This window comes from Dromaius novaehollandiae, chromosome 25 (genome assembly GCF_036370855.1).
Source record: "Dromaius novaehollandiae isolate bDroNov1 chromosome 25, bDroNov1.hap1, whole genome shotgun sequence".
In the NCBI taxonomy this organism is placed as follows: domain Eukaryota; kingdom Metazoa; phylum Chordata; class Aves; order Casuariiformes; family Dromaiidae; genus Dromaius; species Dromaius novaehollandiae.
In genome coordinates, this window is record NC_088122.1 from 6,346,891 (window position 1) to 6,374,746 (window position 27,856).

At 47.1% G+C, this 27,856-nt stretch overlaps 1 protein-coding gene and 1 long non-coding RNA gene across 2 annotated transcripts; one reads left to right on the forward strand and one right to left on the reverse strand.

Moving 5' to 3' along the window:
* Positions 1–1,023: 1,023 nt before the first annotated feature.
* On the reverse strand, positions 1,024–2,857 carry LOC135323601 (uncharacterized). Its single transcript, XR_010385070.1, has 2 exons — positions 2,437–2,857; positions 1,024–2,094 (listed from the first exon to the last, which is right to left on the reverse strand). It is a non-coding gene; the product is annotated as an uncharacterized LOC135323601 (long non-coding RNA).
* Positions 2,858–2,868: 11 nt separating this feature from the next.
* On the forward strand, positions 2,869–27,610 carry PIAS4 (protein inhibitor of activated STAT 4). The gene is made up of 11 exons (XM_064497280.1): positions 2,869–2,973; positions 6,395–6,830; positions 13,398–13,482; positions 15,176–15,217; positions 15,636–15,726; positions 16,073–16,201; positions 16,289–16,394; positions 19,924–19,997; positions 20,176–20,336; positions 23,879–24,009; positions 24,769–27,610. Exons 1-11 carry the CDS (start codon positions 2,947–2,949, stop codon positions 24,972–24,974), a joined length of 1,488 nt encoding a protein of 495 aa, XP_064353350.1. The 5' UTR covers positions 2,869–2,946; the 3' UTR covers positions 24,975–27,610.
* Positions 27,611–27,856: the final 246 nt, after the last annotated feature.

The following is a 27,856-nucleotide window of genomic DNA, read 5'->3' on the forward strand; positions in this document are numbered from 1 at the left end:
GGACGGAGTGGGGGGAGCCGCCCGCATGAGGCTTTCGAGGGGGGGCAGACTGCAGCCGCCCCCTCGCAGGGAGGCGGCAATGGCAGAGCTGGGGCTGCCGCGCAGGGAGGCTGCGGGGCCTGAGGGGGCTGCAGCCAAGCCCTGCCCTCGCTGTAACGGCCCCTGCCTGGCCCTTTGCAGCCCCCGCCACGGCAGCCCCCGCTGCCCTGTCCCCAAATGCCGTTTCTGCCATCGCCAGCTCAGCCTGCCGGTGCGGCTGGTGATGGCATGGGGCCCGCAGCGTGTGCGCTGGGGAGGATGGGGGGATAACATGGGCTGGGGGAGCCCTGGAGAGGCCGCGCACCTCATTACCGTGCTCACAGGTCAAGTGTGGCTCGAGCGTGACGCAAAAGGGTGGCTGTGACTGGAAAGATCTGCAGAGCTGCTTGACCCCGGCTGGGATCCCGGGGGCCATAGCCGGTCCTCTGGCGAGCCAAAGGCACGCATCCAGCTGCCCTGCTCTTCCTTTGGTAGCTGACATGCACCAGATCTTCACCATCGGCTGTCCCCGGCAAAGCCTCACGAACCCACAGCTCTCTAATAAACTCTCTACGAAGGTCCTGACACGCTGATGCAGCCACGGGTTTGTGTTCTTTGTCTCTAAAATCACCTTGCAAAATCACTGGGTGTTCACGCTCTACCTTTTCGATCAACTGTAACAAGCAGCCGTCCTGCAGAGGGTCTCAGACTGACGCAAATGATTCCTCATGCTCTGGCAGAGATGAATCAGGGATAATTTGATGGAAAGACGTGGAATGACTATGCAGGGTGAGAGAAGACCCAGCCTGCAGTTTTAGGACTCCCCCCTCAACTCCAGTGCAGGAAGGCCAAACTCCCCTCACTTTGTTTTAGCAAATGGGAAAAGTGAAGCGCTACGTGGTGAAGAGAATTACCTGAGCTAAGAGCAAATTAAAAGTTGATTGAGAGCGAGGACAAGTAAAGAGAGACTCCAAACCAGGACATAGCAGGACACAACTCTCCATCTCCATACCATAAATATTTTGTTTCTTTTTTTAACTTCCTTCTCTTCAGCATCATAGAAGACTGTTGCTTCACTTCAATCAGCTGCAATATATATATAAAAAAACCTCTCACAAACCCAAGTCATTTTGTCCTCAAGCTACCCTGCCAGCTCAGGTCACCGCCAAATTCCCAGCACATCCCGAGCCCACTGGTCCCCTCCACCGTCTGCAGCGCCCAGGGAGTTGCTGGTGCAGCTACAGCAGGAATTACCTTGGCCCCGAGAGGCTGAGAGCCCCATGCTCCCCTTGTGACAGGATGAGTTATCAGCTGTTGGAGTTGTCACGGCAACCGTTTGAATTTTTTAGCACCAATGCTGGCTTTTGCCAGACTGGAAAGGAAGGCTGGGGAGCCTGATTAACATGTTGGCCTGCCTGGGAAACTGACCAATTGCCTTTTTGTTTAATTGGCCTGTGGGGCTGATTACAAGAAGGGGAAAGTGCTGGAAAGCCTCTGTCTCCTCCAACGGCACGGGGTCCTCGGGGGCTGCCCCCTCTCACGTACCAGCAGTGATGTATCAGCAGCAACATCTGGGCGTGAGGAGAGATGGGCCTTCGCAGCCCACACGTGCGCAGGCGCCCAGTGGGTTTGTGTTGTCTCCCAGTAATTCAGCCTGAAGTTGCCTGGATGTGATCTCCTGGCCCCCGTGAAAGGGACCGTGCTGTGCACTCGTTTCTGGCCCCACGCTTAGAAATGGAGCAGCCAGACCTCAGCGGGAACAGAGTGGCTTCCAGGCAGTATTTGGCTGGGGAAAACTCACTTCTGTCTGCATATGAGGCATTTTTAGCAGGTGATATGTTCTTGGAAACATCAGCAGCTCTCTAGGCACCCAAAAATGTGGTTAGAGACACTGACCTTGGCACTCGGGATTTTGGGGGCGCCGCCACCACGGAGCAGTTGGTTCCCAGCCGCGGCGCCGGGTGTCTCAGGGACGAAACGCCGCACACGTTGCAGGGTGCCAGCGTCGGGTGGAAGCATCACAGCAGTTTCTCGAGGCCTCGGTCCCTCAGAGCAGAGACACAGGGTGAAGGGTCCCTGGAACAAGCAGAGCGCTCGTTAGTGGCATTCATGCAATGGTCCGGCAGCACCGAGTTCTGCAGCCGAACAGCAAAGTCTGAGATAAGCAAGCTGAAGTGGAGGCTGCTGCTGGGGGAGAATCAGATTTGTGCCCTCTGACGAAGACAGATCTAAAAGCTCTCAGATCCCTTTGGGGTTTTTTTTTCCCCTCTAGAGGGTTTTTACCTCAGAAAAGCCCGTTTCAGCTGCCTGCTCCCCAGAAAACACCTCCCAGCCAAACTACAGGTGATCAGACCCAACGCCCCCATGTTTTTGGCTGTTTTTAAGCAGGGAACAGACGAAAAGCCCGTCCCTTCTCACCAGGCCTAGGAGGCACGTGCAGAGGTTTGGGCAGGGCTCAAGGCCAAAGCAGAGACCGTTCACAGGCGCTGCCGGTGGCCCCGGGGCCTCGGTGCTGCCCCCCCCGCAGCGGGGCCTGTGGCCCAGTCGAGGCCTGGCACAGCCTGCCTGCCCCACGGCCATTTTGGGGGTGCTGCGCATCGCTCCCACGCGGGCACAGCCCGGCCCGCTGCCCCCCTCCTGAAGGGCTGCGACACCCGGGAGCCGGAGGCGCCGCCATCGCTCCCCTCCCCCCGCCTCGCCTGTAACCGTGCCCCTTCCCGGTTTCCCGGGGCGCTGTCCCTTTAAGGCACCCGGGAAGGCGGTGCCGGGCGGGGCGTGGCCACTGCGCCTGCGCGGCGGCGCCGCGGCCCGCGGGGAGAAGGGCGCGCGCGCGGATTGGGCGGCGCGCGTCTCCCGCGGCCCCTCCCCCGCCGCGGGCGTCACGTGACTCGGCGGCGGCTCCCGGCGCGGTGGACGCTGGAGGCCAAGATGGCGGCGGAGCTGGTGGAGGCGAAAGTGAGTGAGCGCGTCCCTCCCCCCCTCCTCCCCCCGCCCTCCTCCCCGCCGCCGTCGACCGGGGCCGGCCGGGGTGGCAGTGGCGGCTGCTCCCGGCGGGGGGCGACGGCGAGGAGGGCGGCGCAGCGGCGGCGAGAGTCGGGGGGGCGGCACCCCCGGGACCGGCCCCCCCCCCTCCACACACACTTTACCTCAGGAGCCGCCGGCCCCGCCCCGGCCTCCTGGGCCCGGCCGCGGCCCCCCCCGCCGGGCCCGGCCCCCCCTCCCGGCCAGGCCTGGCTCCGCTCGCAGCCCCGCGGCGCCGAGCCTGCCCCTAGGGGCTCGGCCTGGGCCGCGCCGCGTTCTGCTCCCCCCGTTATTAATTACGAGTAATTAATTAAGGCAGGTGGCTTCCCTCGCCCGCCTCCGCGGGGCTCCTTCCCCTCGGCCGCCCGGCTCCCCCCGCGGAGCCCCCCGGCGCCTCGTGCCCGCCGCGGCGCGGAGCTGTCCAGCCGCCGCGCACGGGCGCCTTGGGGGCTGGAGCCGCCGGGGCCGGTTGCGCGACGGCCGCGGCCGATGGCGCGGGGAGCCCGCACAGAGCGGAGCGTGCGAGTGGGCAACGAGCGGTGTCCAGCGCTGCAGGTACCCAGGGGAAAGCTCCCCCCTTAATCCTGCGTGACATGGAGGCTCTGGGATACATCCGAGGCACTTCTGAATGACACATTTCCAAAACAAACATACCTTAAGTTGTATCCTACTTCCAGAGTATCCTGCGCACCGCAGCAGGCCCTCTGCAGAAAGGACGTTCGGCAGTAGAGGACCCGCTCCCTGCTTTATTATTATTTCTCTCCCCTCTCTGAGTCCCACTTCGCTGTTCTCCCCTTGGTGATGGGACTCCTGTTTTGCTCTGTCAGTGCGCGGTGGTGCGGGGGAACGACTCGCTGCACTCGCGCCTGCTTCCCGCGACGGTGTCATGGTGAAGCTGGCGCTTAGGGTGTTTACAGAGTGACTTTGACGCGTGAAAATTGTTTCTGGCACCTGCAGGGTTAGCTAATAAGTAAGGATGTGGCTGGCTGGTTGCAAAAATAAGATGTGGGGAGTCTATTTTAGGAGTCCCTGTGGTCTCTGCTCTCCCTAGTATTTGGCCTCTCTCATTGTTATTGTGAGCTGAGCCCAGGACTCTTCTGGAGGAGGTGTGTTTCCAAGACTTCATCAGTTGCCTCCTTAGCAGATATTTGAGTGACACGCTCTGTGCCACTCAGACGCAAGGCTTCCTTGGGGGGGAGGAGCTGACTCTAAATTTAGTGTTGAATAACCTCCGTAGTTGATGTGATCTAAGTACCATTTGTACTGTTATACAGGTCTAAGACTCTGTGATACATTTTTCTTTGTATTAAACTAATTTGTTTTGCTGTTACCATTCAAATCTGATCATTCTTCTAGGTCTTAAATCATTCTAAATGTAAACTGTGGAAAACTATTGGGTCAAACGCCACTTTATGTGCCTAAGTTCCCAAGCGACCAGCAGCGTAGGAACAGTGAGTGTAGGAATATCTGTCTGCTCTGCTCATCTGGCTTCCCCGTTACTGTACAACCGAAGCGCTTCGCAGCCTTGCTGTGGTTATCTTTGCAAATATGCCGTTTATCCTTGAAGTACTTCTGAGAGGCCAATGCGCACTCCATTTTGTAGATAGAGGAAATAGAGATGCAGAAACTGAACTTGTCCAGGATTACGCAGGTGGTATCTAGTGAAGCAGTGAAGTGAATCCAGATCTCCTGAATCCTGACGTTCCAGCAATTAAACATCCTTTCTCTCCTCTTTAAAGTTACTTCCCTTTTTCTCACATCAAAGGTATTCTGGGACACATCACAGCTGCCAAAAATCTTAGCTACAACCAGTGACGTTTGTGTGAAGTTCTTTAACATCTTTTCAGTTTCCAGATTAAATGACAGATTTCATGGAAAGGGAGAAAATAAAATGACATTCTTTCTATAGTCTAATTTCCACACAGGCAAATGTGGCTGTGATGTGTTTCTGGGCTAAACAGTAGCTTTAAAAAAAAAAAATTCATCCATATCATTTTTTTTTCCTCTAGGAAAACCATAAGACTACTGTTTTAAATTCCAAAGAAATCTGACTTTTATGCGTTTTTTTAATCAACAAACAAGTGAAGGGTAGGGTGGGGAAAAGAGACCTATTGGATCTCTGCTCCTTACCCTTTGCTGTGGCACAGTTGGGATTTCTTTTTGAAATTCTGAAGTTTCCCACAAACCAGAAGGACACTGAGGAAATAAATGTGTGTGTATTAGGTATATTCTCATGCAGCTTGCATTTTTTTTTAAATGTACTCAGTAAGTTTTCCTTGTCCATTCATAAAGCTGCTGTGCCATGCAAGAGAACCAAAACATCAGTCTGACCAGACTCTAGCATTAGTTCTGATTGAAATAATTTCTAGTTCTTAGTTTAGGGGAAAGGTGCCTTGTAATATAGTATGGTCTTTGAATCCACTGACAAGTTACAGACCTTTTGAGGTTCCACAGCAGCAAGAGAACGAATTTGTGATGACCAAGATAGTTTTACTGCTTATCAAAACATTGAAATTGATAGTACTAGAACAAGAGAAAAAGTGGCTACTGGCTGTAAGCGTGGGAGAATGCTTGGCAAAGCCCCCAGATGGAGTCTGGAGGCATTGTTCTCATGGGAACATCCTTCCCCGTCTTCAATAGTCTTTTAGTCTTTTAATATCACTCCATAGCTGATGCTTTTTAAAAGGCCCTGCATATGTAGGGGGAGTTCTGGATTTTTTTTTTTTTTTTTTTTGCATGTACGAACAATATCTAGGTGCACCGAAATGCAGTACAAAGAATCCTAAAGGACTGGCAGCCCCGGTTCACTGAAATGTCATCCACCCTCCAGTTCACATTCGTTTTCCCCCTTTGTCTTATGCTAATAATATTTTAGATTAAGTTTTTAATGTAACCCTCTCACCCGAAGATGCATTAGAAGTCTGGATGCTTTGAGCTTCTCCATGATGAAGGGATTAATATATACTCTACTGTGTGGGGCAGGCCGTTTTAAGTGTTTCCCCTTGTGGGTCACTATTGCTTCTAGTAGAATTACCTTGAGGATGTTTGCTAGTTATCACAGATGATTTTGGATTTACTCACTGACCATCCTGTGCCGTTTCTCTGATTTGGGTGGATTGGTTGATTTTTCAGTTGATGGTCTCCTCTGTATTTGCTTTGCTCAAACAAGTACCTAATAAATGGAATGTTAATCAGGTGCATAACAGCTAATTTGAACAGAAGGCTTGGTATTGTTCTTTTACTGGATTTTTAGTTTTTTGGATTCTATATATATATTCCATGTATGGAGTATAGTGAGAACTGACACTTTATCTTTTTACAACTGTAAGAATGTTTTTAATCTTTTATTCCCTAGAACATGGTGATGAGTTTCCGAGTCTCAGATCTTCAGATGTTGCTGGGTTTTGTTGGCAGGAGTAAAAGTGGACTTAAACATGAACTAGTCACCAGAGCGTTGCAATTGGTTCAATTTGACTGTAGCCCTGAAGTTTTCAAGAAGATTAAAGAGCTCTATGAGACTCGCTATGCCAAGAAGAGCTCTGAACCAGGGCAGCCCCAGCCACAGCAGCACCGGTCTCCTGAGGCACTCTCCATTCATTCTTCGTATGACCGCGGGAGCACTGTTGCTAGGACTTCTATCTCAACTACTAATATTGACTATCCTGCGCTCTATGGGAAATACCTTAACGGACTGGGAAGGTTGCCGCCCAAAGTTGTAAAGCCTGAAGTTCGGCTGGTGAAACTTCCCTTCTATACGACCCTGGATGAACTGTTGAAGCCAACAGAATTAGGTGAGTTTTCTGTATTCTGGTGCTCTTCTGCTGTAATTGGTCTGGGAAAGAAAGCTGAAATGGATAATAAGTGTCAAAAAGATGGCAGTATTTTCAAGGATCAGTAAAATTGTGTGACGGAAGGAGAAACAGTGATTCATATTGTGATGGATGTCTCCCCCCCTTTGTCCCAGATGCTTTAAGCATGGAGTAGAATATTCTTACCTGTTTTCCCCTTGTCTTAGAACACAAAGGTGGTCACTTTGAGTTGTAATTTGGAAGCCTGTCTTGTTTGGCTGTAGCTTTCGTATCCTTCCTTGGAAATGCTGCCGTGTAACATTGCAGTCCTGTGCTGTGAATCATGATCTGTTTCCTTCTCCCTAATGTAGCAGTATATTGATGAAACTCTTATGTGTTGATGTTGCACCTGTGCTAGGCAAACGTGCTGGCACATTCTACACGAATGCTGTTTTTTGGTGCTTGACATACCTAACCTCAAGCCTCCTGCGGATGAAAGAAGGTGGTACACACATCAAAGAGCATTTCTGATGTTTTTTCTTACGCTCGTCACAATTGTTTGTGCATGATGCCATGTATTTTGAGGAACAACTAGGAAAATTTGAAAACTGGAAGAGACACTTTCTCCCACTTTGGGGCTAGAAGTCTGACTTTTGTTATTTCAGTTTTGAGCCATGAAGAGTATTCTCACTGAGGATAAATGTAATGTTCTGGTAGTGAAGATATTATATACAGAGGGGAAGTATCACTGTGTGGTGTTCAGCCTCAGTGGCTCATAAAGCAAATGCGGTAATACCAGGCCTCGCTATTAAGTGAACCTAGAACTTGGGAAGCTGATCTTTCTTTGCTGAAAAAGCATGTTTCTGATGTGCCAGAGGACTGAAAAAACCTGTCATAGATGAAGATAATTGCGTTTTATGTCTGTGCAGGTGCATGAAGGGCTGCAGCGTTGGATCGTATATTAGAAATTTGAATAAAGAGGTGTGCAGTAGCTATTGCTGCCTGGTATTATCAGGGCAGACAAGCGTTTGGGATTTGTTGACAGTGCTTTTGTCAATTCGTCTGACCACAATTCAGAAATTTTTGAAGCTGGTCCTCTTTATATCAGTGGAACATACATTTTTCAGAGCAGGAAATGGCCATCTGGTCCAGTGTGCCTGTGCTCATAATTTTTTAATTCCATCTTTCTGCTTTTTCATTCGACCTTTTCATTCTCTTCTGCCTTCGTGGGCTAGTTTGGATATCTCTCGAGCTCATTTATATCCTTTTTCAGCTGTCTTCCCTAATAATTTATTCCATATGTTTATTATCCTTTCTATCCTTTGTGCATAGCACTGCATGACTTTCCCTGTTTACACCTATTTCTGTGTTGATGGCTTCAGGGTGGCTTACCAGTATGTTTAAAAAAACCCTAATTCATTAGCTTTTTTTTTTTTTTTTGATGTGTGTATAATTTATGTCTGCGTTTGGAGGCAGCAGATGTCTTAATACTGTGACCATTTAAACAGTCAAGGGGTAACTGCCACTGTAAAACTAAAATTATTTTAAATACTGTTGTTTGGGGAACAGGTTAATTCAGCCTTGAATGTGGAGTGGCATTTGTCAGTCAGAAATGGAAATGTAGTGTTTTGAAGAATAATAAATTTAAGAGGTGGAAACGTCTAGAGATGGGAGAAGAGCAGGGATGTACTTATTGTGATTAATAGATTTTATTGAAGGTTGACATTAAATTTTCTACGTGAGATCAGAACTTGAGGTCTCATTAAATTTAGTATTTAAGCTCTATGTTAGCTGACACCTCCCTCAGGTCAGCTTGTTCCCAAAAGCATATTTGACTAATTTTGCCTTTCGATGAGAGTGTTTTCTGCTTAACCTTTGGGGACTGGTGCTGAGGAGCTGGGTGTTGAACAGATGTTCAGTCTTCATTGTCCCAGTCGACTGTTCAGAATCTAAAGACATCTTTTACATACTTGTTTCATTTTCCCAACTCGGTGGTCAGCAACTATAATTCCTTCTGCCTACGCTAACGTGAAGAAAGAAGCATTTGTGTCTCTACAACTGGGGCTATTTCAACACGGCCTGAATATCTGCTGCTCCTCATTCATGTTGCTAAGTGGGAACAGAACTACCAGGTGCCTCTGCTGAGAGCTGGTTCTGGAATGACCTCTAAAATCAGAAATTATACAGAAGTTTACGTTCTGTGTCTGGACCAAACGTAAGCTCCTTGTGAACCTCAGGAACTTGTAGAAGAACCTGAAAGAGATTGGAGCTCTTGGATCCATTTAAAAGTATCTAGCTGCTGTTGTAGCAGCACATTACCCTAAGCTACAAAAGAGGTATTTTAAGCATAAAGCTGTGGTGGGAATAGGGGAAATGTAATTTATACGTTCCTGACTTCAATTGGAAGCATATTTGCTAATCAAAAGGCTCTCTTGCCTCTTTGAAATTATTGCCTTGAGAGCAAAGGTGAGGTGGGCGATGCCTGATGTGGTCTCTAGGCAAACAGATTCCCTGAAGAAGTGTCAGATTACTCTTAGACTTGTAGACAAAGGTGGTTTCAGCTAGAGCAAATAGGTTGGGTCCATTGTGAACCAGTTAATATCTCATATTTGGTAACTGCCTGCACAATTTCAGACAATTTAAGGATTCAGTTTAGCCTCTGAGTTATCTACACAACAGCTTCTGCAACAGTTTTCTGGGTTGGTTTAAGGATGTCAACATGAAAGAATTCTTCTAATTTACTTGAATCATCACGATTCTTTTGGGTAGATAAGGCTGAAAATGAAGATTGATCAGGTACCTTTTTAGAGGGAATGAATACTAATATCTTTTATGCATTGTATTTCAAGTAAGTAGCTAAGAAACAGCATTTATGGGAGCTTTGTAGTTGTAGTGCCTGCTCACCTTGCTGGTAAGCATACTTATCTGCTGGCACCTCTTTAAGTAAAGCAGGGTAAATACAGTTTTTGACAGTAATAGTGTGCTGCAAGAAGTTCTAGCTGATTTTATTTTTTTTATTATTGTTTTTTTCGTGAATGTTAGCTGTGACAGCCTGTGCTTTCTGTAGATACTGAGGCTTCTGGTCTTCTCTTGGAGGCATGCCAAAGAGATCTTGTGGTACAGCTGTGGGAGCAGAAGGCCATGTAGCCTGGGAGGTCCTGCCACTGTCAGCGTAAACAGTATTTGTTTGGTTTAAACCTTTTGATAATACCTGCCTTGCAGTGGTGTTGCTGCTCTTCAATTACATTTAAGTAGTAGGACTCCCACTGTATCCCCCCTCTTCGCCCTTTGAAGATGGAGTGCAGTTGCTGTACGCGGGTGGCCTGCTTTTGCCGCTGAGGCAACCGTGTTCCCTCGCCTGTAAGGAAACGCCAGTGCGTCGGGCAGTCTCCGAGGAATCCCAACAAAAGCATGATTTCAAACTGTCGACGTAACCCGCTAAACAAACTGTAGTTGTGTGTTAAAATGAATGCTTCTGCCATTTACAGAAATTAAAGATGTAATATGATCAATTTGCCCCTTCTCTCCAGGCCCCAGCGGGAACACAACTGCCCTTCGATCTAGGCAGAATAGTTCAGCAGCCCAGAAGGAAAAAATGTGCGTTGTGCTGTGTCTCGATGTGGACTGCTTTGGAGCCGTAGGGATGTGAATGAGGTCCCACAGCAGCTCCTTGACCCAACAAAAGCGTGCTGCCAGCAGCAGCTTCTCTAGCTCATCGGGGACCTACCTTTGGGATCCCCTGCCACTGTGATGACAGTATAATCTCTATCCTGGGGCTATAAAACCTTGTGCAGGTTTGATCAATAAATATAATAGTGAGCAGTATTATTTAAAAAGAGGAGAGGGGTGCACCTTGAGGCAGGGAAACCTTAAAACACTGCATAGTCCTTACGTTGCACAACATGGTCTGGCCTGCTGGGTCAAGAAGTGCAGATTGGGTTGGCTTCTCAGCATGAGCATCCGTCACAGTTACATTAGGCTAAAATGTTGAGTGGGGTTTGCCAAGTCCTTTTGGGTTTTAGTATTTTCATGTTTTGGTTCACTCAGAGAACTGCTGATGAAGCTCAGTCTTAAATTGATTTCTTGCAGTTGTCAACCGTTGAAATAAATTGATCCCAGCAGCAGTTGTACAAGTCAAGGAACAGAGACTTGTGTGCGGAGGAGGCATCTGTCTTGGAGAAGAAGAAGAGCTGAAACTCACTTGTTTAATATATTAAGCTTTAAAATCCTAATAATTTTTCCTGGTTATTTAGCGAAGGTATGGCTAGCTGAGTAGATACCTAAGAGTGTACCTACTGGAATTTGGGCTTATTTTCCAGAATTAAAATCTTGAAAGTTGGGTCAGTACTCAGCTCTGTCTCAGAGAGGTTTTCTCCCAGTTTTTGGAGGATGTTCTCTTGCACTCTTCTCTGAAGCATCCACTTCTGAGCCCTTTTGGCAAAAAGATATGCATGGACATATACTAAGTCTGTCTAGTGGTCTCATATCTTTTAGATTTTGTTTTTCCTTCAGCTGTGTGTGGGTTTGGGTTTTGGTTTTTTTTTTTTTTTTTTTTTGGTCCAGATAGAATTGGAGTGTTTTGTGTGAGTTCGCAGCAGCTTTCCGTGAGTGTAGCTGAGAAGTACCTCTCAGTTCTTACCTGGAAAAGATAAACCATGTTACTGGGGTCTTTCACAGGCAAGAAATAAAGAAACTGGAGAGCATGTGCTGCTGCTACTATTTTTTCCTTTTTTCAAGTAAAAAGAAAAGAGTTGTCAACTAAGTATTTGTAGGAAAAGTGTTTGTACTTGACTGGTTTGGGTTTTCCTGTAACATGAGCTGTACCAATTGTTGTTCCCATCAATAGCAGGTGCTCCAGTGGTGTCTCCAAGCCTACCATCGTATTCTGTACCTGATAGTGGCATTTCAGTTGTTTTATGAGAAAGTTACAGCCCTGGAGCAGTATTTGTCCTTGGTATTGCCAGCAGCCATTTGGTATGTGATAGAAGTGAAGAAATCACGTATTTCGAAATTCATGGTGTACTAGTTCTGACGCTAGAAAACTTTGCTGGAGAGGTGATTGCGGATTTGTTGGGTAGCTCGCAGGGTTTGGCTCCCACTGCTGATGGCATCCTCTAATGGTGCTAGTTAGTTCTGCAGGCAGCGCGCTTCAGATGGCCAGCTGCCTTTTTTGTAAAGGAAAAGGGAACTTTTGCAGGGAGAACTGATGTAAATGGTTTTTTTAAAAAAAACCTTTGTTTTTCCCAGCAGAGTTGCTTTGCTTTTGTATAACTCGCCCATCAGGAGGGTAGTGTGTCAACAGACAGTCGTTTAAGCAACGATATTAACATGATTTCTATTTTTTATTATTAGAAAGTGATGAATGATACTGTCTTTAGGAATTGCTTTCCTTCTCAATGGTTGTTTTTGTCCAGAGGTATTTGAATGGAAACTGAAAGTCAATTAGAGGTGCATAAAGACATCTTAACAATTTTTTTTCCACTTTACAAAAATCCTTTCTGCCTTTTTAAAGCTGAATTATCCTTGGGAAGTATCTGTAGTCAGTGAATCAGTTTGTCACTACGTCTTTCAAGATCTTAGAGCTGCTGAAGTTTCATCCTTCCTTCATCTCGTTTTTATCTGTACACAGGAAAACATATTTTCCCCCTTTTAAAATTCTGATATTTTGGCTTTGAATAAGCTAGTAATTAAAGTGATGCAAAAAATTCCTATTCTTCCTAAAAAGACAAAAAGCTGTTTTGTTACTTCCTGTTCTGTATGTTTATTCAGTGAGGTTCACCAGCTCAGAGCCCTGCCTTCGGTTGGAAATGCACACTGATAATAAAAAATTTAGCATCTTTTCAATTTAGTAGGAGGTACTAAGCAGAAGTCTTAACATAAGGTTTCTAAATCTGAAGCTTAATTTTAGCCGTGTTCGTAAATACATTTGATCTTAAAACAAAATCGTGAATGGATAAAAGGTAATTAATGCCGGGTTTGCGGTTAACCATTTCTGAAAGTGGACTGCTGCAACGCCCTGCCTATAAATGCACCATCATCCTCCTGTGTTTGTAAATAATGTTTTTCTCTCTTTGAGCTGTTTTATGTGATGCTATTTTTATCAGCTAAGCTGATCTTTTTTAGCTGTTTCCTTCCTTTCCTTTCCTTCCTCTGTTCTTATGCTTTCTCTGAGTTATAGTCTCCACGCTGTTATGCCGCTTGTGCGTTCTTATGTGAAAATGTTCTTGTTGGCTCATTAATTATTTGCAGGGGCGGGGGAAGCAGGGCCAAATCCACTGTGTATTATTAGTCTGCTAGCTAACAAAACAGGCAAGCAACAAATAAGCAATGTTGTAATCAACAGTGCATTTACCAAACCTTAGTTTATTGTCTTCTTAGGAGGACGTATGATGTTTGGAGTTCTCGTGTGACCGTTCTTTAGCTGTGTGGAAGCAAATTCCAATACTGCCAAACTTGGAAATAACCATAGCTTAAACCATAAAAATTCCCCTTGTGCTTGTAGTGTAAGAGGAACTAGGTGTTATCAGTTTGCCGTCAGTTTGATGTAGTCTTATTTTTTTTCCTCTTCAGTTCCACAGAATAATGAGAAGCTTCAGGAAAGTCCGTGCATTTTTGCATTGACACCGAGACAAGTGGAGTTGATCAGAAATTCCAGGTACTGCTCATTGTGTATTAACAGTTTAAGAAATGGTGGTTGTGTAATTCCTCTGTGTTCCCTCTCTGTAGGAGCTTTTGTTCTCTGCATGGAAACAGCATTTTTGAGGACACTAGCAGATAGGCTGCTTCTGACATGAAGCCCGTATTTTTTTGGATACAGTTCTACCCACCTAACTCTCTAGGTTTCACTTCTGCTGCTCCTATAATCTTCTATTTGAATAGTATACCTGGTCAGGAAAAACAGCATGAAATTGTTGATGAGCTAAATTCTTTGTTGAGCTCACGCTGTGAATATTTGCAGATTCTTCTTTGCATCAAAAGTTCAAAAGCTAAACATGTAATGCTGTTTGCCTTTGAAAGAGAGCTTCCTTCTTGAAAGTGATACTATAGTAACTACATAAGCAAACATCTTCCACCGATTAGGATTTACCATGACCTCTGTCATCACGTAACTTTTGATTCAAACAATGAATGTGTGAAAGATGTCAGCGCAGGCAGTAAAGCTTCCTCTTTTGCTGACCTGTTGCTTTGGCCCTTGCTGCCAGGAAAGGACAATGATGCCAAAGAGATCCTCCAAAACTAAGTGCAAAACCTTTTTTTAAAAAAAGAAAACCCTTTATTTAAATAAAGAAAACCCTCTAAACAGTGAATCGTACTGTTGTCGTCAAATCAGGAGGAGGGATTTGTTTCTTGAAGTGCTTGATTACCGTTGTCATCCCAGTAGGTCAGCAGAGGCAGTGCAAGGGAAGCTGAAGACTTATCAGAAAGGAAATGATATACCACAGAAGTCTTTTAGGGTGACAAGAGACTACATGTGTTGCATCTGATTCTCGGTTCTGTCTTCCTCCCATGTATTTGGATTTATGAGAAAACTTTCACTGTCAGTAATATGACTTAAATATAGTAATTTCATAGCAGAGGTTTCAATGAGTGCCTTTACTTGTCTAGAACAATCACTCAATGTGGGTCCATCTTCCTCCACTTCTTGTGGGTAGTATCCAAATATGTTCCACGTGGTTTCTATAACTGCCGGAGCAGCTTCCTTCTGTCAGCTGAACTGAGGCTCTGCCCCATCCACCCGCCCCCAAAATTAAAGCAGTTATATTAAAACACGGAACTGGACTATGAGACGCTTCCAGAGGCAAACCAAGGCTAAATTATGCATCCTGTGCAGAAATTAGAGTAGGTTGTACCTGTGTATCGAGCCTTCTGATAAAATCCCCTTGCTCTGTGAAATGTAGCTTTTCTGAAATCAGCTGTAATCCTGCTTGTTTGGAATAGTACTACTCTGAGCTAGCAATATTAACAGTTGTTCTGCTGGTGCTGTAATACTTGGATTCCTTGGTTTGCAGGAACAGCTTCAGTTGAATAATTAAAGAGAGTTTTGAAGGAAGGCTGTCTGATAGTCCTGGCCTTAAAACCTAGATTTTGTTGGGGGAGAGGAATTAAATGCTTATAAATTAGAGAAAGGATGCCAGGCAAGTTGATATCTTTCCCCCAACACTTTTACAGCTTTGAAAACCCAGAGAAAGGCTGTGGGATGATGCGTTAGGAAAGAAAATTTTGCAGGACTGCTGACCACTGATGTCTGCAGAGTGAATTGTACAATATAAATAAAACTCTACAAAATAATTCTTGTTTGTTTTTTTTACATTTTTACATAAGTTTCTGTTTCTTCTCTAATCTATTAGGGAGTTGCAACCTGGTGTGAAATCGGTTCAGGTTGTGCTAAGGTAAGTCTGAGCATGGGGTTAATTAAACCCATGAGGTGCAAAACGGGAGGAGGGAAGGCACTAGCAAAAGATGGTAAAAGTTTCAGTGTGTTTTTTATTAGCTACAAAGATAACTTACAGTAAGTAGTTTGCTCACAGACTTAACGCAAGCATCTTAAATTTTACTTTCTAACCTCTTTCTCCATGTAGCGCTGCAGTTAGAGTTGTAATAGAAAACAGCAGAGTATCAGATTCTGCTGCCCAACTGTCAGGGCTGTATCAGATCTGGGAGAGTTGAGTAGAATTGGCTTTGGTTTGGCCAGAGGAGGGAGCATGGGTTGGTGTGGCGATGGCTTGTTCCTGGTAGCTGCTGATGAGCAGAGGGCTTTGAACATGCAAAAAGCATGGGGATGTTAAGAGATGAATTGTTTCTTTTCAGGATCTGCTACACAGACACTAGTTCTCCTCAGGAGGATCAGTATCCCCCAAACATTGCAGTGAAAGTGAATCACAGTTACTGCTCAGTGCCGGTAAGTCAGCTCCGCCAGGAAGCGTGACATTACAACTTTGGAAGGACTTGTGTAATATAAATGAAGGCTGTTTTTCTGATGAACGCAGACAAGAAGCCAGAGTATAAAAGCATACTACTTAGTTTCAAGCTATTTTTCTATTGGATTAGCTGTGGTGTTAAACCGTTCTTGCAAAAAGACTTGCTCCCTTTCACTCTGTATTTGGTCTGACTGTTCTGCTCCCTTCTATCCTCCCTCTTTGAAATTGTGGGTGAGTAGAATTTTGCGAAGCTGATGAATAGATGTTCTTCATAGCAGCATCTTCAGTAAAATCTTAAATTATAAAAAATATATCTTTCTGCCTTAGGGCTACTATCCATCAAACAAACCTGGAGTGGAACCTAAAAGGCCCTGTCGTCCCATCAACCTCACCCATCTCATGTACTTGTCTGCAGCAACCAATCGCATCACTGTAACCTGGGGGAATTATGGAAAGGTATGTGCCGAAGGACGTTGCGCAGAGCTGCACAAACAAGTGCAAGAGGGCAGCCTTGCTCATTCTTTCCCTTCCCTCTCTCGTTAGAGTTATTCCGTGGGGCTGTACTTAGTGCGGCAGATGACCTCAGCGGAGCTGCTGCAGAGGTTGAAAACCATTGGGATCAAGCATCCAGAACTCTGCAAAGCACTTGGTGAGTATGTCTGCTTGCGAGATGACTAGGGGAGAGGTTCGCTGTGTATCTGTCAGACTGCAGCATTCCTTAATAATCAGGCTACTAGAAATTTGTGTGGGAACAGCTGCCAAATTTCATGCACTTTCTGTTCTCCAGTTCTATAAAAACACTTATATCTGCACAGACTCACTAAGCTGCCTATTAGTTGTGTGAAATTACCCCAAATCTGTGTGCAAGTGCAGCACTTCTGCAGAGTGTGTTTCTTGTGGCTCTGCAGAAGCTCTGAATCACTTAGTTGGATTTAGAATTTGTCCCCAGGTTGTGTCGTGGTGAGTGCTGCTGAAGGCCAGTGTCATTCTGACGCGAATGGCTTCACGCCTTCACCTGAGTAATTACGAGCTGATGAACATTGCCACGGCACCTCGGCCTTGACCCGCACTATTTCCAAAGGAGCTTTCTGGAGCAAGGGATCCTGGTGAAAATGTCCTGCTGCCCAACCCCCTGTGACTCCTGGGGGCTGGGAGTGGGATTTCACCACCAGCACTTTCATATGCCTTGAGACCTTCAGAGAAGAGATGATCCCGAAAGATGCTTATCCTAGACCACTCAGGTAAATCATCGTGGCATGAGGCAAATGTTGTAAATATGAGGGGAAATTACCTTTCCGAGACAGAATCTGACCTGCCGTTCCGAAAAGACTGGAGGATTTCATTCCAGTTACTTAATGTTACTGGAGAGAGTGTTTTTAGTTCTTTTATGCAGAACCAAACACTAACACTGTAGATCATCGTTGTCTTTAAAATGTGCTGCTCAGACCACAGGTAACTCTTACCAGATGTGAGAACCCTAACTTGAAGTATAGGTTGTAGCTTACAGAGGAGATGATAATTTCAGTCATGTCAAGTCTTCAGATTTCTAACTGGAGTGAACATCCGTACTGTGGGGCACACTGCTACTTTAGCCAAACTGTATCTTCATGTGCATAAGTACAGCATTTCTGCAGCACGTGCTGAACACCTCTAAATCTGTATGCCGAACCAAACACCGCGTTCACGACAGTCTGACCATATTAGGCCACTCTGACAGTCAGCACTCATCTACTGACATAACAAAAAATTCCACTTGTTAAATATCCACCATTCTCAGAAGTCAGAAGCATTGGGTGGGCTCCCCTTTTTGCTGTTCACTAGAACTTTAAGTGAACTGAGCAGATGCTGGGTTTTGAGTTGTCATAAACTGCAGAGGATCCTGTCGTTCTTTGCCCCTACGCTGTTTGTGGAACCAGGCTGAGCAGTATGCGCTGTTCCCCTCAAGATGAGCACGTGCAGGATGGTTTCCCAAACTGGGGGCAGCAGGCAGAGGTTCTGAAAGCTTTCCTCCTCTTTGCCAGTTAGTAACAAGTGTGTGCCTTCAATTCTACTGAGTTAGATAACTGACAGCTTTGGCTGAACTTAGGGGCAGAGATGAGTTGCATTTGGTGAGCTTAAATTTAACCAAATAGGAAGATGATCTTGTTTTGTTTCTTTTGGCCTGTTACTGCTTGGAAGTTGTTTGGAAACTTGAGACTGGCAAGCGCAAATAGCTTGTAAACTTTGCTGTTATAGCTCTAGTCTGTTCTGGAAGTGGTTCCACATTCTGATCATTGTAATATCCCTCAGTACATACTAAAGCTACCCTTTGACTTTGGCTGCATCTTGGGGTTGACTCATCTTTCTGTGCATATGCTTCTGTTGACTTTAGTAGGAACATTGTCTGGAAACAGAGCTGCTTATGTACATAGCTGTGAATCTAAGAGCAAGCTTAAGATAGCTTGATTATAATCAGGAGGTCCTAGGAAAAGCCCATTTTTCCTTTCCATGAATCACAGTAACTGATGCACAGAGGATGCTTGTACAAAAAGCTTTGTGAAAATTAAATTTGGCTGAAAAGTGTTCCAGTGTGAATAAAACAACACCAAATCTTGGAATCTTATGGGAATTTCTCATCTGAGAAGTCACTCTCTAATTCAAGCTGCATGTTGCAAAATTGCATGTATGTTCAGTGTCTGGAGACATCTTGATATGATCTGAAAAGGTCAAAATAAATGGTTGACTCGCTCCAAAGGAAAATGGCGATGGAAGTGTCATAGGCCTTTCCAGACAGCAGTGCTAGCAGCAGCTATTCTGTAGGAGTTCGGTAGTTCAAAGCTAACTTAGTGTGTTAATTCTGCACCTTGAGGAGGGACCTTCACTTGTGGGACCTGCACATCTGCTCTTGTTCCTGATTTGCCCACAAGCCCCTCTGGCTTTTCATTCCAGGATGTGGCAGCAGGGACAGGGCTCCTTACCTCCTCTCTTCATGTCTGATTCTTTCCAAATACACTGGCTCGCTGCTTTTGACCATTTTTGCATGGCTGCCTTCCTGGCTTGCTCTTCGAGTTGTCTGCCTTGGTACCTCTGGGTCTGTTTGTGGTTCCTGTGAAACAGGCTGCTGGGGTAAATGAGCTGGCCAGCGCACAAGCTGGAGAGTTACAGCCCAGTAGTGTTAGAGGAGGCTTGTTAGCTTGACAGGGAAATGATGGGATATGGTTTCTTGCCAGTTTGACTGTGTCCTGTGTGTGTTCACTTTTGGGGGGACTTCCCCTGAACCTCAGCAGGGTGGGTGGGGAGATGACCCTGTCTTATTGCCACTGATCTCAGGAGGGAGTAAAATCCATCCTGCTTGTGCTAATGACCAGATAAGCCTCAAATGACTTTGCTTCAGAAGTCTATGACCATGTGCTAGAGCTCTCTGTCCACTCTTTCCCTCCCCACCAGAACAATCTAATAAACAGCAGAAAGTCCAGGTATGTGGGAGTCTTAGCCTTTTCTGAACGATGATGATAAAGTTAACCCCCAGCTGGATGCCTTCATATAGCATTAACATGAAAAAGACAATGAGGAGGGTGGTCTCCTCTATGTACCCCAGTTGTTTAGCCTGTAGTTTGTGAAACAGAGGAGGAAGGGTCATCTAAGAGAGCATTAACAGTGTAGCTAGTGGTTACCGTGCACGTGGTGCTTTCTCCTCATCCCAATGCCTTTGAAATCCATCCCTTCTCCTTCATTTGGTCTGCCTGGACAAGGCAGCATGTGCTGTTTGCCTGAGAGAGCTGAGTCATTGGGAAGGGGGTGGAACATGTATGTTGAGTGGAGACTGTAAGAAAAGGTGAGCTTCCTGGCTGACTTATATATTCCAGCTGGCCTGTAGACCAGGGACTGCCTAATCATGCACAAGGTTTTTAGCTAGCTAAGCAGCACAAGCTGTGTCTCAGCCCTGGCGATGAGAAAACTCTACTGAGCTCTGCAGTCTAGTGTTCTCCGTTCAATTCAGCGATGCTTTCTATGTTTAATACAATTGCTTTCTCTCTTCTGTGTCCTCTGGCCCTGACTGGCAGAGGTTGTCATCTGCAGGAAGAGTGACTTGTACACAGTCAAGGGCTGTTGGTGAGCACCTTGACCTGCACTGCACATTATTTCCAGGTTTAAGTTTGGATCTGTTAAATTTTTTCCTCTCTACTCTTTTACTGCAGTAAAAGAGAAGTTACGCTTGGACCCAGACAGTGAAATTGCTACTACAGGTGTTCGTGTGTCTCTCATCTGTCCGGTAAGTCTTTGCAATATATTTTCGTCTGTTTTTATCAGGAAACCCTGTTTTGCTGTCAGACCAGTTTTGCAGGCTAACAAACCTTTTCTTGTATGTCAGACCTTTTTTGTTTAGGAGAACTGTCTAGTGATAACCTGGGTGGGGTTTATTGCTGATCTTCTGCTCTTTGGTCCAACAGCTAGTGAAGATGCGGCTGTCTGTCCCATGCCGGGCGGAGACCTGTGCACATCTGCAGTGCTTTGATGCAGTCTTCTACCTACAGATGAATGAGAAAAAGCCCACATGGATGTGCCCCGTGTGTGACAAACCAGCACCCTATGACCAGTTAATAATTGACGGGTGAGTATACACACTCCTCTCTTTTCAACCTCTTTCTTTTCTCTGCTGGGTTCAGGGTCTTTTTTTCTGGTCTCTGCATCTGATTGAGGTCTGCCTCAAAACAAAGCCAGAAACAAATGTTCTGCTGGTGCACGGTATTCTAACTGAATTGTCCCAGTGGGTTTGAGCAAGGCTTGACTGTTGGTCTGCTCTTCTCGATTCTCAGATTATGCTAAAGCATTTTGAGAATCGAGCATTTACTGCCTCACTCTTTTCATCAGGCTGATGAACCCACACAACTAGCTGCGTTGGTTGACAGATGTCACGCTGCATGGAATAAACCCACTTTATAAGCACCCGATAAGGTGATTTTTTTTTTTTTTGGTAGGAAATGTCTTCTTGTTTTCTTGTTGATGTGTGCTGCTTAGCAGCTCGCAAGCAATTCCTGGCACACGGTCAGGGGGTCTTCTCTGCCAGCTATTAAAGCAAACATCCTGAAACATCTAGCTCTCTGAGATGGAAGTACGAATGCAGTGTTTGGATAAGATTTTTGTACAGCCTGTGCAATTGTTTCTGCACAATTTCTGTGGCCGTTGTGAATATCGTAGTGTTAGGGATCGGATGGGTGCGTTAGTAGGGACTATTCCCGTGTTATGAATGCCTATCAAAATAAAACTGAGGGTTGGAATCCCACGGAGGGACAGAGTTAAGATGCTTTGGGGAATATTGGCCAGGTTTGGTGGGTTTGCCTAGGTGCCTCCAGCCCTGGTCTCCCCAGCGGCACCCAGCACTGGCTGCTGCCCGCTGGCTGGTCGAACCCATGCAGCAGGAGACCCTGGGGTGCTCAGCAGGGTCTGGGTGCACTGGTGCCCTTGTCATGGCCTGGGGGTTCCTGGCTGTCCCTAAAATGGGGCATGTTGGGAGGGAACCAACCTGTGGGACAGCTCTCTGAGCAAAGAGGGTCCCTGAAGGGCAGACCCGGAGTGGGTTGAGAGGGCTGAGACCTTTGTCCCAGCAGCGCGTTTGAGTCTGGCAGCCGTCCTGGGGCTGCTCCCTGTCCTGTAGGGGCCCGGGAGTACGGAGCCAGACCAGCATCCCAATTCTCAGTGCTCCCAGCAAGGCAGCCTCTGCTGCTTCTGCATTAGGGATGTTCTATTTTTACTGTCTCAGGCTGAATTTGGCATAGTCAGAGCGGTGCGGTAAAAGTACAGGAGGGAACTGGAGCAAAGGAAATTCCAAAAAGCATTTGCACCAGCGTGAGGCAGGAGTTGCATGCGTTCCCTGAGCCACGACAAGCGTTCTCTGGCCACGAATTGGTGGAAGGTTGCTTTAGACTAGCCACTCAACTTGTCAGCTGGTTTTGAACCCTTGTGGGGATGATGTTTCCCCTATCTCCAGACTACAGTTGCTTTGCTGTGGCTTCTACCAAAGGGAGCAGAGGGCTTACCTTAAAGGAAGAGAGCTGGAGTGCTACAGTTTGGCAGTGTGAGACTACTTCGGAGGTGATGTTCGTACATCTGAGGTTTGATAATGCAGAGCTTGAAAATGCAGCTGTTTTTCAAGAGGATTACTCTGAAATGGAAGCTCTCCCTCTCTCTTTTGCCGACCTGGCAGACAGGAGTCCTGTATGCAAACTGCAGAACTGGCTAGGCTGATGGCAGAGGCCACCTGAGGCAAGCAAGGAAGCTGGCTATAATACTTGCTATCTCCAGAAATATGGGTTCCAGAGGCTGATCTCTAGAGAAGAGCTCAATACATTGCCTGGCTTTCGTCCAAGAGCAAAGGAAGGAACATGGAGTGAATTAATGTGAATGATGATCTCCACCCACCCCCAGATGAAGCTTTGTTGCCTAGAAATGCAGGGAGCCTGTTTTATGGCCTGGGATCACCGACATCCGTAGTGGCGCTAGCCCAGCTGACAGCAACGCTGAGGACTGGTGGAGCAAGATGCACGGTTCTTGGCTTCTGGAAAATGATCTCCACCCTCATGGCTTGTATAATTGGCCTCTAATGGAGATTCCCTCAAATACAGAGAGAATTTAGAGAAATCGTTCAGGTGCATCCGGCTCCCTTGGCACGTGACGCAGCTAAGTGAGCAGATGAGTCTTGGCCTGGGTGGTATCCTCCCGCCGCCGTGCTGGTAGTGCTCTGAGCGTTGCTGCGTTCACGGGGACGGATTCGATCCAGTAGCTGTGGCTTTTTAGACTGTCTCAAACAGCCGAGGCATAGATAACCTGTTTGCTTTGTCCTCTGGCCAACAGCAACAGGAAAATCCAGTTCCTTTCAGATCTCTAACAAGGTCGCAGCGACTGAAGGGGAAAGTGCGAGGGGCTGGAGTGTGGAACCTCTACAGGTCATCAGAGAACATGTCCCCCCTGGGGAGGAGGAGGAGGCCACTGGCGAAGGCTCATAGATTTGTGTTGCTGCTTTGCAGTGCTCGAGACTGGATTTCAGTACTGGTTCTGTTGTATGAAGGTAGTCTTAAGGCCTCCTGAAAAGTAAGCTAGAGGGAAGCTAGCTGGCAGTCACAGCTGGATGTTAACTTAGTCAAAAAAGGGGCGTGGGCTCCTAAGGAGGTAGTTGGCTGGTTGAGTCTAAGATCCTCTGGGCCTTGTTAGCTTTTCTGGAATTGCAGCCTTGGTGGTTGCTCTGCTAGGTGACAGAACTGTCTGCAGAAACACGTGTCTGCAGAAACAACTTGAGCCAAGAGAAACGGTGTCCAGAACAGAATAATGTGCCATTAATAGCTCTCTTGAGCTTCTAAGATTTTTGGTATCAGCTCTCTTTTATACTGAAAGGAAATGTTGTAGTCCAGAATTGAATGAAGGCCTTGCAGAACAGCGATCCTAATAGCGTTTCCAAATAAACATCCTCGGCAAATGGTGGGACATGCTGGAATAAAGCAAGTGCCCGGTCTCTAAGGCATAATGATCCAGAGTAAGGGCTTCGTTCTGGTTAGCCTCTCCATGATGAGAGAGGGCAGATGTCGAAGTATCGACACTGGGTGTATTTTCAGTGATGAACATGCTTTTCCTGCTGCGGGAGGCTGCATGTATGTTTTTTTTCTGGTGGCTGCTGTGGTGGCTTTGGGAATTAAAAATAGGAAGGAAGCGAAGTGCTGCTTATGGGATTGCTTATTTCTTCATGTAATAGGATATTTTGTCCTTTCCTAATGCCTTGTTATGAATGTAGCTGCACCAGCCCTGACAGAGCTCTAGATGGGGCATCAGACAACTGTCTGGAAGCAGCACCACAGACTTGGGAAACTGGGTGAAAAGGCAAGACTGTCTTCTAATTGCACATAATTAAAATGTTAGTTCATGGTTTATGTACGTTGTCAGAAAGGACTGGGGTGGTTTGCATTGTCAGAACCTGTACTTGTTTTATGGGAAATAAAACAAGCCCTGACTGCAGAGGCTGTCCGTTTGGCAGCCTTCCGCTACCACTAAATTTCTCTTAACTTTAGGGCTGTTTAAGGTGAAGATCCAGGTTGATGGCCTGTCACTAAATGTGCTCTGCTGATGGCCACAAGGTTAATAGATGGCATTTTTTCTCCTGTCCAGGCTCCTGTCAAAGATACTGACAGAATGTGAAGACGCAGATGAAATAGAGTATCTGGTAGATGGCTCCTGGTGTCCCATCAGAGCTGAGAAAGAGCGGAGCTGCAGCCCTCAATGTCCAATATTAGTTCTAGGTGAGTATCAAGGGGGCTACAGATCTTAAATGACTGTAGAAAATGTGCGTGCACTGCAAAACTGGAGGTCCCCAACTGGCTTGGGAAGAGCCGTGTGGTTCAGAGCTGCCTCTGGATAGCCCCTTCGTTTCCCCCTCCCTTCAGTGACGAACAGCATCACTGGGATGCATCCGATCCCTATGGAAGAGGGCGATTGCTGTTGATGGGAAATTGGATCTCTTGAGTTGTGCTTCTGCGCAGTTTAACTCCAAATGCGAATGGGCTGTTTAGCAAAGCTGGGTTGTTTTCAGAGTGTCATCGAATCGTTTGCTGGCATTTGCACCTCTGGAATGAACTCCGAAATGTCTTCAGCACGACCAGCCGGGGAGAGCACTGTACTTGCTCTGTGGGAAAAGAGGATTTTGACTGGAAGGGCTGTCGGTTTGGCAGCCCACGCAAGGTCACATCTAGCAGTGGTGATTTTTACTGACAGAATTGGCAGCGTAGGCACCTAACTTTCTGCTTTGGCTGAGCTGGTTCCCAGTTCTCAGGCAGATACCTGCCAGGCAGCGCAGGTGCTCTTGGGCGTGGTAGGAGGCACGGACTGCAGAGAGGTCCTCAGGTCTGCGGTGTGGGCTTGGTTTTAGGCAGCTGCTTGGGTGGAATTTGTTTCCTCCCACCCTTCTTTTAAGTACGGCGCAGCCATGGAAGGCCAGGAGCACTGGAACACCCCTAAGCTGGACATGAAGGGCCTTAATTAGTCCTCCCTTCCCCTTTCAGGTTCTTCAGATGTGAACGGGCTGTTGCCCACTCCTAACAGTAACGGTGAGAACGGCAAGGCCACTGCTGATGTTGTGGATTTAACACTGGACAGCTCCTCATCGGAGGAAGAGGAGGAGGAAGATGAGGAAGATGATGACGACGATGACGGACCCCAACCAAAACGACGCTGCTCTTATGAGAAAGGTTTAGTTTCTGCCTGCTGACTGCGGAAGCAGCTCTGAATCTCAGAATGGACAGACTTGAATACTCTGGTGCTTACTAAACTGGAGGAGGGGGAGAATGTCCTCTCCCACCTCATCTCCCTTCCTCCCTGATCTCCTATGACTTTCCTATTCCAAGTTAACCATTAAAACGAGAAAAAAAAAATATAAAAATAAAACCATTGAGCTGCTTCTTGGTTGGAAAACTACCCCACTCAAAGCCTGACCCTGAACCGGAGTCTGAAGTAAGGAAAGTGTCTTAAGCCAGGCAGTCAGAATCCACAGCTCGCTGGTCTCTGCTGCCGTTCACCAGTACGGTTTGAATCGGTGGAGTTCACCTGCAGATCTACAGGACATCAAACTCCCGTGCATCTCCAAAGCTGTGTGCATTTTTATTGTCTTGTTAAATAACCATTCCTGATTATCTAACGTTTTGCTGGACATGTGAGTGGGGAGGGTTGGGGGGAGGGAGAGGGGTGGGTGGGCGAGGGAGGTTTGTATAACCCAGCAAGCATAGAGGGATTTTTAGGGGTGGGGATGGGGGGCACGGGGCGAAAGGGAAGAGACGTACGATTGGAATCGCACTGTTCTAGATAGGAGCTCACGCAGCTCTGCACCTCATGTAAAGAGAAACGTTTTGAATCTTTTAACCTAATCTGAAGGTAATGTAGAAATTGTGCGTAGTGAATCATTTTAGTTGAGCAGAAGCCATGGGGAGGGTGGGGAGGGCTCGAACCACAAATCTGTTGTATTTTTGAAGTGCAATAACTTGGTGTTTTTGAAGACTAAAAGGGCTGCGCGTTCCCTTTTCTTTGAGAAGGCTTTGTTTCTGGAGGCGGTGGCAGTGACCTGCAGGACAGCTGGACGCCTGGCACGCGGGGAGGAGCGGGGTGGGGTGCAAAGGATGCTTGGGCCTTCGAGAAAATGCCAGGTGGGGGAATCTCAGTTTCTAGCCAACTACCTCGGTAATCTCCAATTCAGGTTTCTTTCAGTCACGAACCAGTGTGCAGCCCATCACTGGCACTGCTGACGGCACTATTGTCAGGGTGTTGAGGACAGAGCCGAGGGACGATGCGTGGAGCCCCGTGACCACGCGTTAACAGCCTCTGGACTTTCCACTTCTCTGTTCAAGACTTTGGTCCCAGACCCAAAGCTACTGCTATGCTCTTGATGGCAAAATGTTGTTGCTTTTGAGTTTCCAAATGGTAACCTTTTGACTTTGTCTTAGAGAATTTTTTGTAATTAACTTTGCCTGAGCAGCTCTGCTGTTCCCACTAAAGCCTCTGAAAGTCTGTTTTGCTTTGGACCTTGCTGACTTTTCTCATCTGTAGATGAGAATAAATGTTGGAAGGAAGCTGGCCTGTGGCTCTGCCCCTTGTCATGCCCACGGGACGGGTGGAAAGCAGAGGGAACGGCCTTAGGGGAGCCCTGCTCGCCAAACCCGAGGGGCAGTGCCGCAGCCAGGGCCACGTGAGTAGCGTTCGGCTGTGCCGTACCGAGACTTCTAGCTGCCGGCAGTCCAAACCCTCCCATACCCCTTCAGCCTCCTCCTCCTCCTCCTCGGAGCCTGGGCTTGGAGGAGGAGGCAGCTGGTAGATGGCAGCACCAAAGTGATGGTGCTTTCCCAAGCCCTCATCGTGCGTTTTGGGGAAAAAGCGATGCATCGAACGACCCCATGGCAACCGAAAAGCCATCAAGTTCCACCTAGAACAATTTCAAATCCTTGTTAGGGGCTTACCCCAAAGCATATAGGAAGAGAGCAAAAAAAAAGAAAAAAGATCCTACCAGTGCTGTAGAGCAGGAAGCTTAGACCTGGCATATTTGGAGGCTCCTGCTCCAAATGCTCCCCCGGGCCGGGCTGGTGCGGGAGAGGCCGGGGCTCTGCGCCCTGCAGAACCCAGCGCTCCTCGCTCCAAGCCCTTCCTGCCCATCTCTTATTTTTGTCCTAGTAAATGAAAACTGAAGGCAAAAGGGGAGGAAAAAAAAAATTAAAAAACCCTTGCCTGTGTCCCCATGCCTTCTAGATGTCTCGTGGCGCTGGCCTGGGCTCGCCCGGCAAGGGGAGACTCGGAAACCTCCGAGGGGTTTCTGGCCGCCAGGGAAGGCAGAGCCGGGGCCGCCGGGGAGGGCGGCAGCCCCCGTCGGGTTTGCTCTTCCCCTGTTTCCAGTCTTGCTCCCGCAGAGTAACTCTTACTTGTTTGGCATAGACTTTTCGTTTTGCGAGTAAGCAATATGTTTTCAGGTTTAAACGGGAGGTGGGAGGGGGGGTTCAACAACAAAAAAAAATATGGGTAGAGCTCAAAAAAAATTAAGTTTTACTGTATAAAGTTCTGTGGCTTGCATCCCCGGCCGCACAGTAGCTTTAGAGTCCAGTTTTTTCTAATATTTGTATTCTAATTTAATTGCTTTTAAATTTTCCAGGCCAAGCCACTGTTTGGAAACATCATGCTTCTGTTACTGCTTTCTGTTTGAGTTGGCCAGCTCTTCCTGTACATATGTTTTTTCTTATATCCTGTTTTTTTCTTTTTTGTAAAGAGAAGAGAAAAAACAAAAGAAAATTATTTTTCTTTCCCTCAGTACACATTCTTCAAAGTTCAAATTATAGTGTTTGTTAAATAAAAAGAAAGATTTACATTTAATTCCTAGCGTCTCCCCTCGTTGCGTTTCTCCTGCTGCCGCCGTGGGGCTGAGCCCAGACCCTTTCCCTGGCTGCCGGCGTCGCCCCAAAACGAGACCGTGGGAAAGCCAGGGCTGTGCCAGGGTCTCTCCAGGACCCGGGAACGGGATGGGTCCAGGGCATATCCAGGACCTGGGAATGGGGGCTGCAGGGACCCCAAGGCAGTGGGATGCAAGGCCCCACGTCCTCGGTGCGACCGGCATCCGGG

Excerpts from the sequence above, each read along its gene's own strand:
- PIAS4 (XM_064497280.1), top strand. The coding sequence starts at position 2,947 with ATGGCGGCGGAGCTGGTGGAGGCGAAA. Across the intron at positions 6,831-13,397 it reads GTTGAAGCCAACAGAATTAG|TTCCACAGAATAATGAGAAG; the intron begins GTGAGTTTTCTG and ends TTTCCTCTTCAG. Across the intron at positions 15,218-15,635 it reads TCGGTTCAGGTTGTGCTAAG|GATCTGCTACACAGACACTA; the intron begins GTAAGTCTGAGC and ends GTTTCTTTTCAG.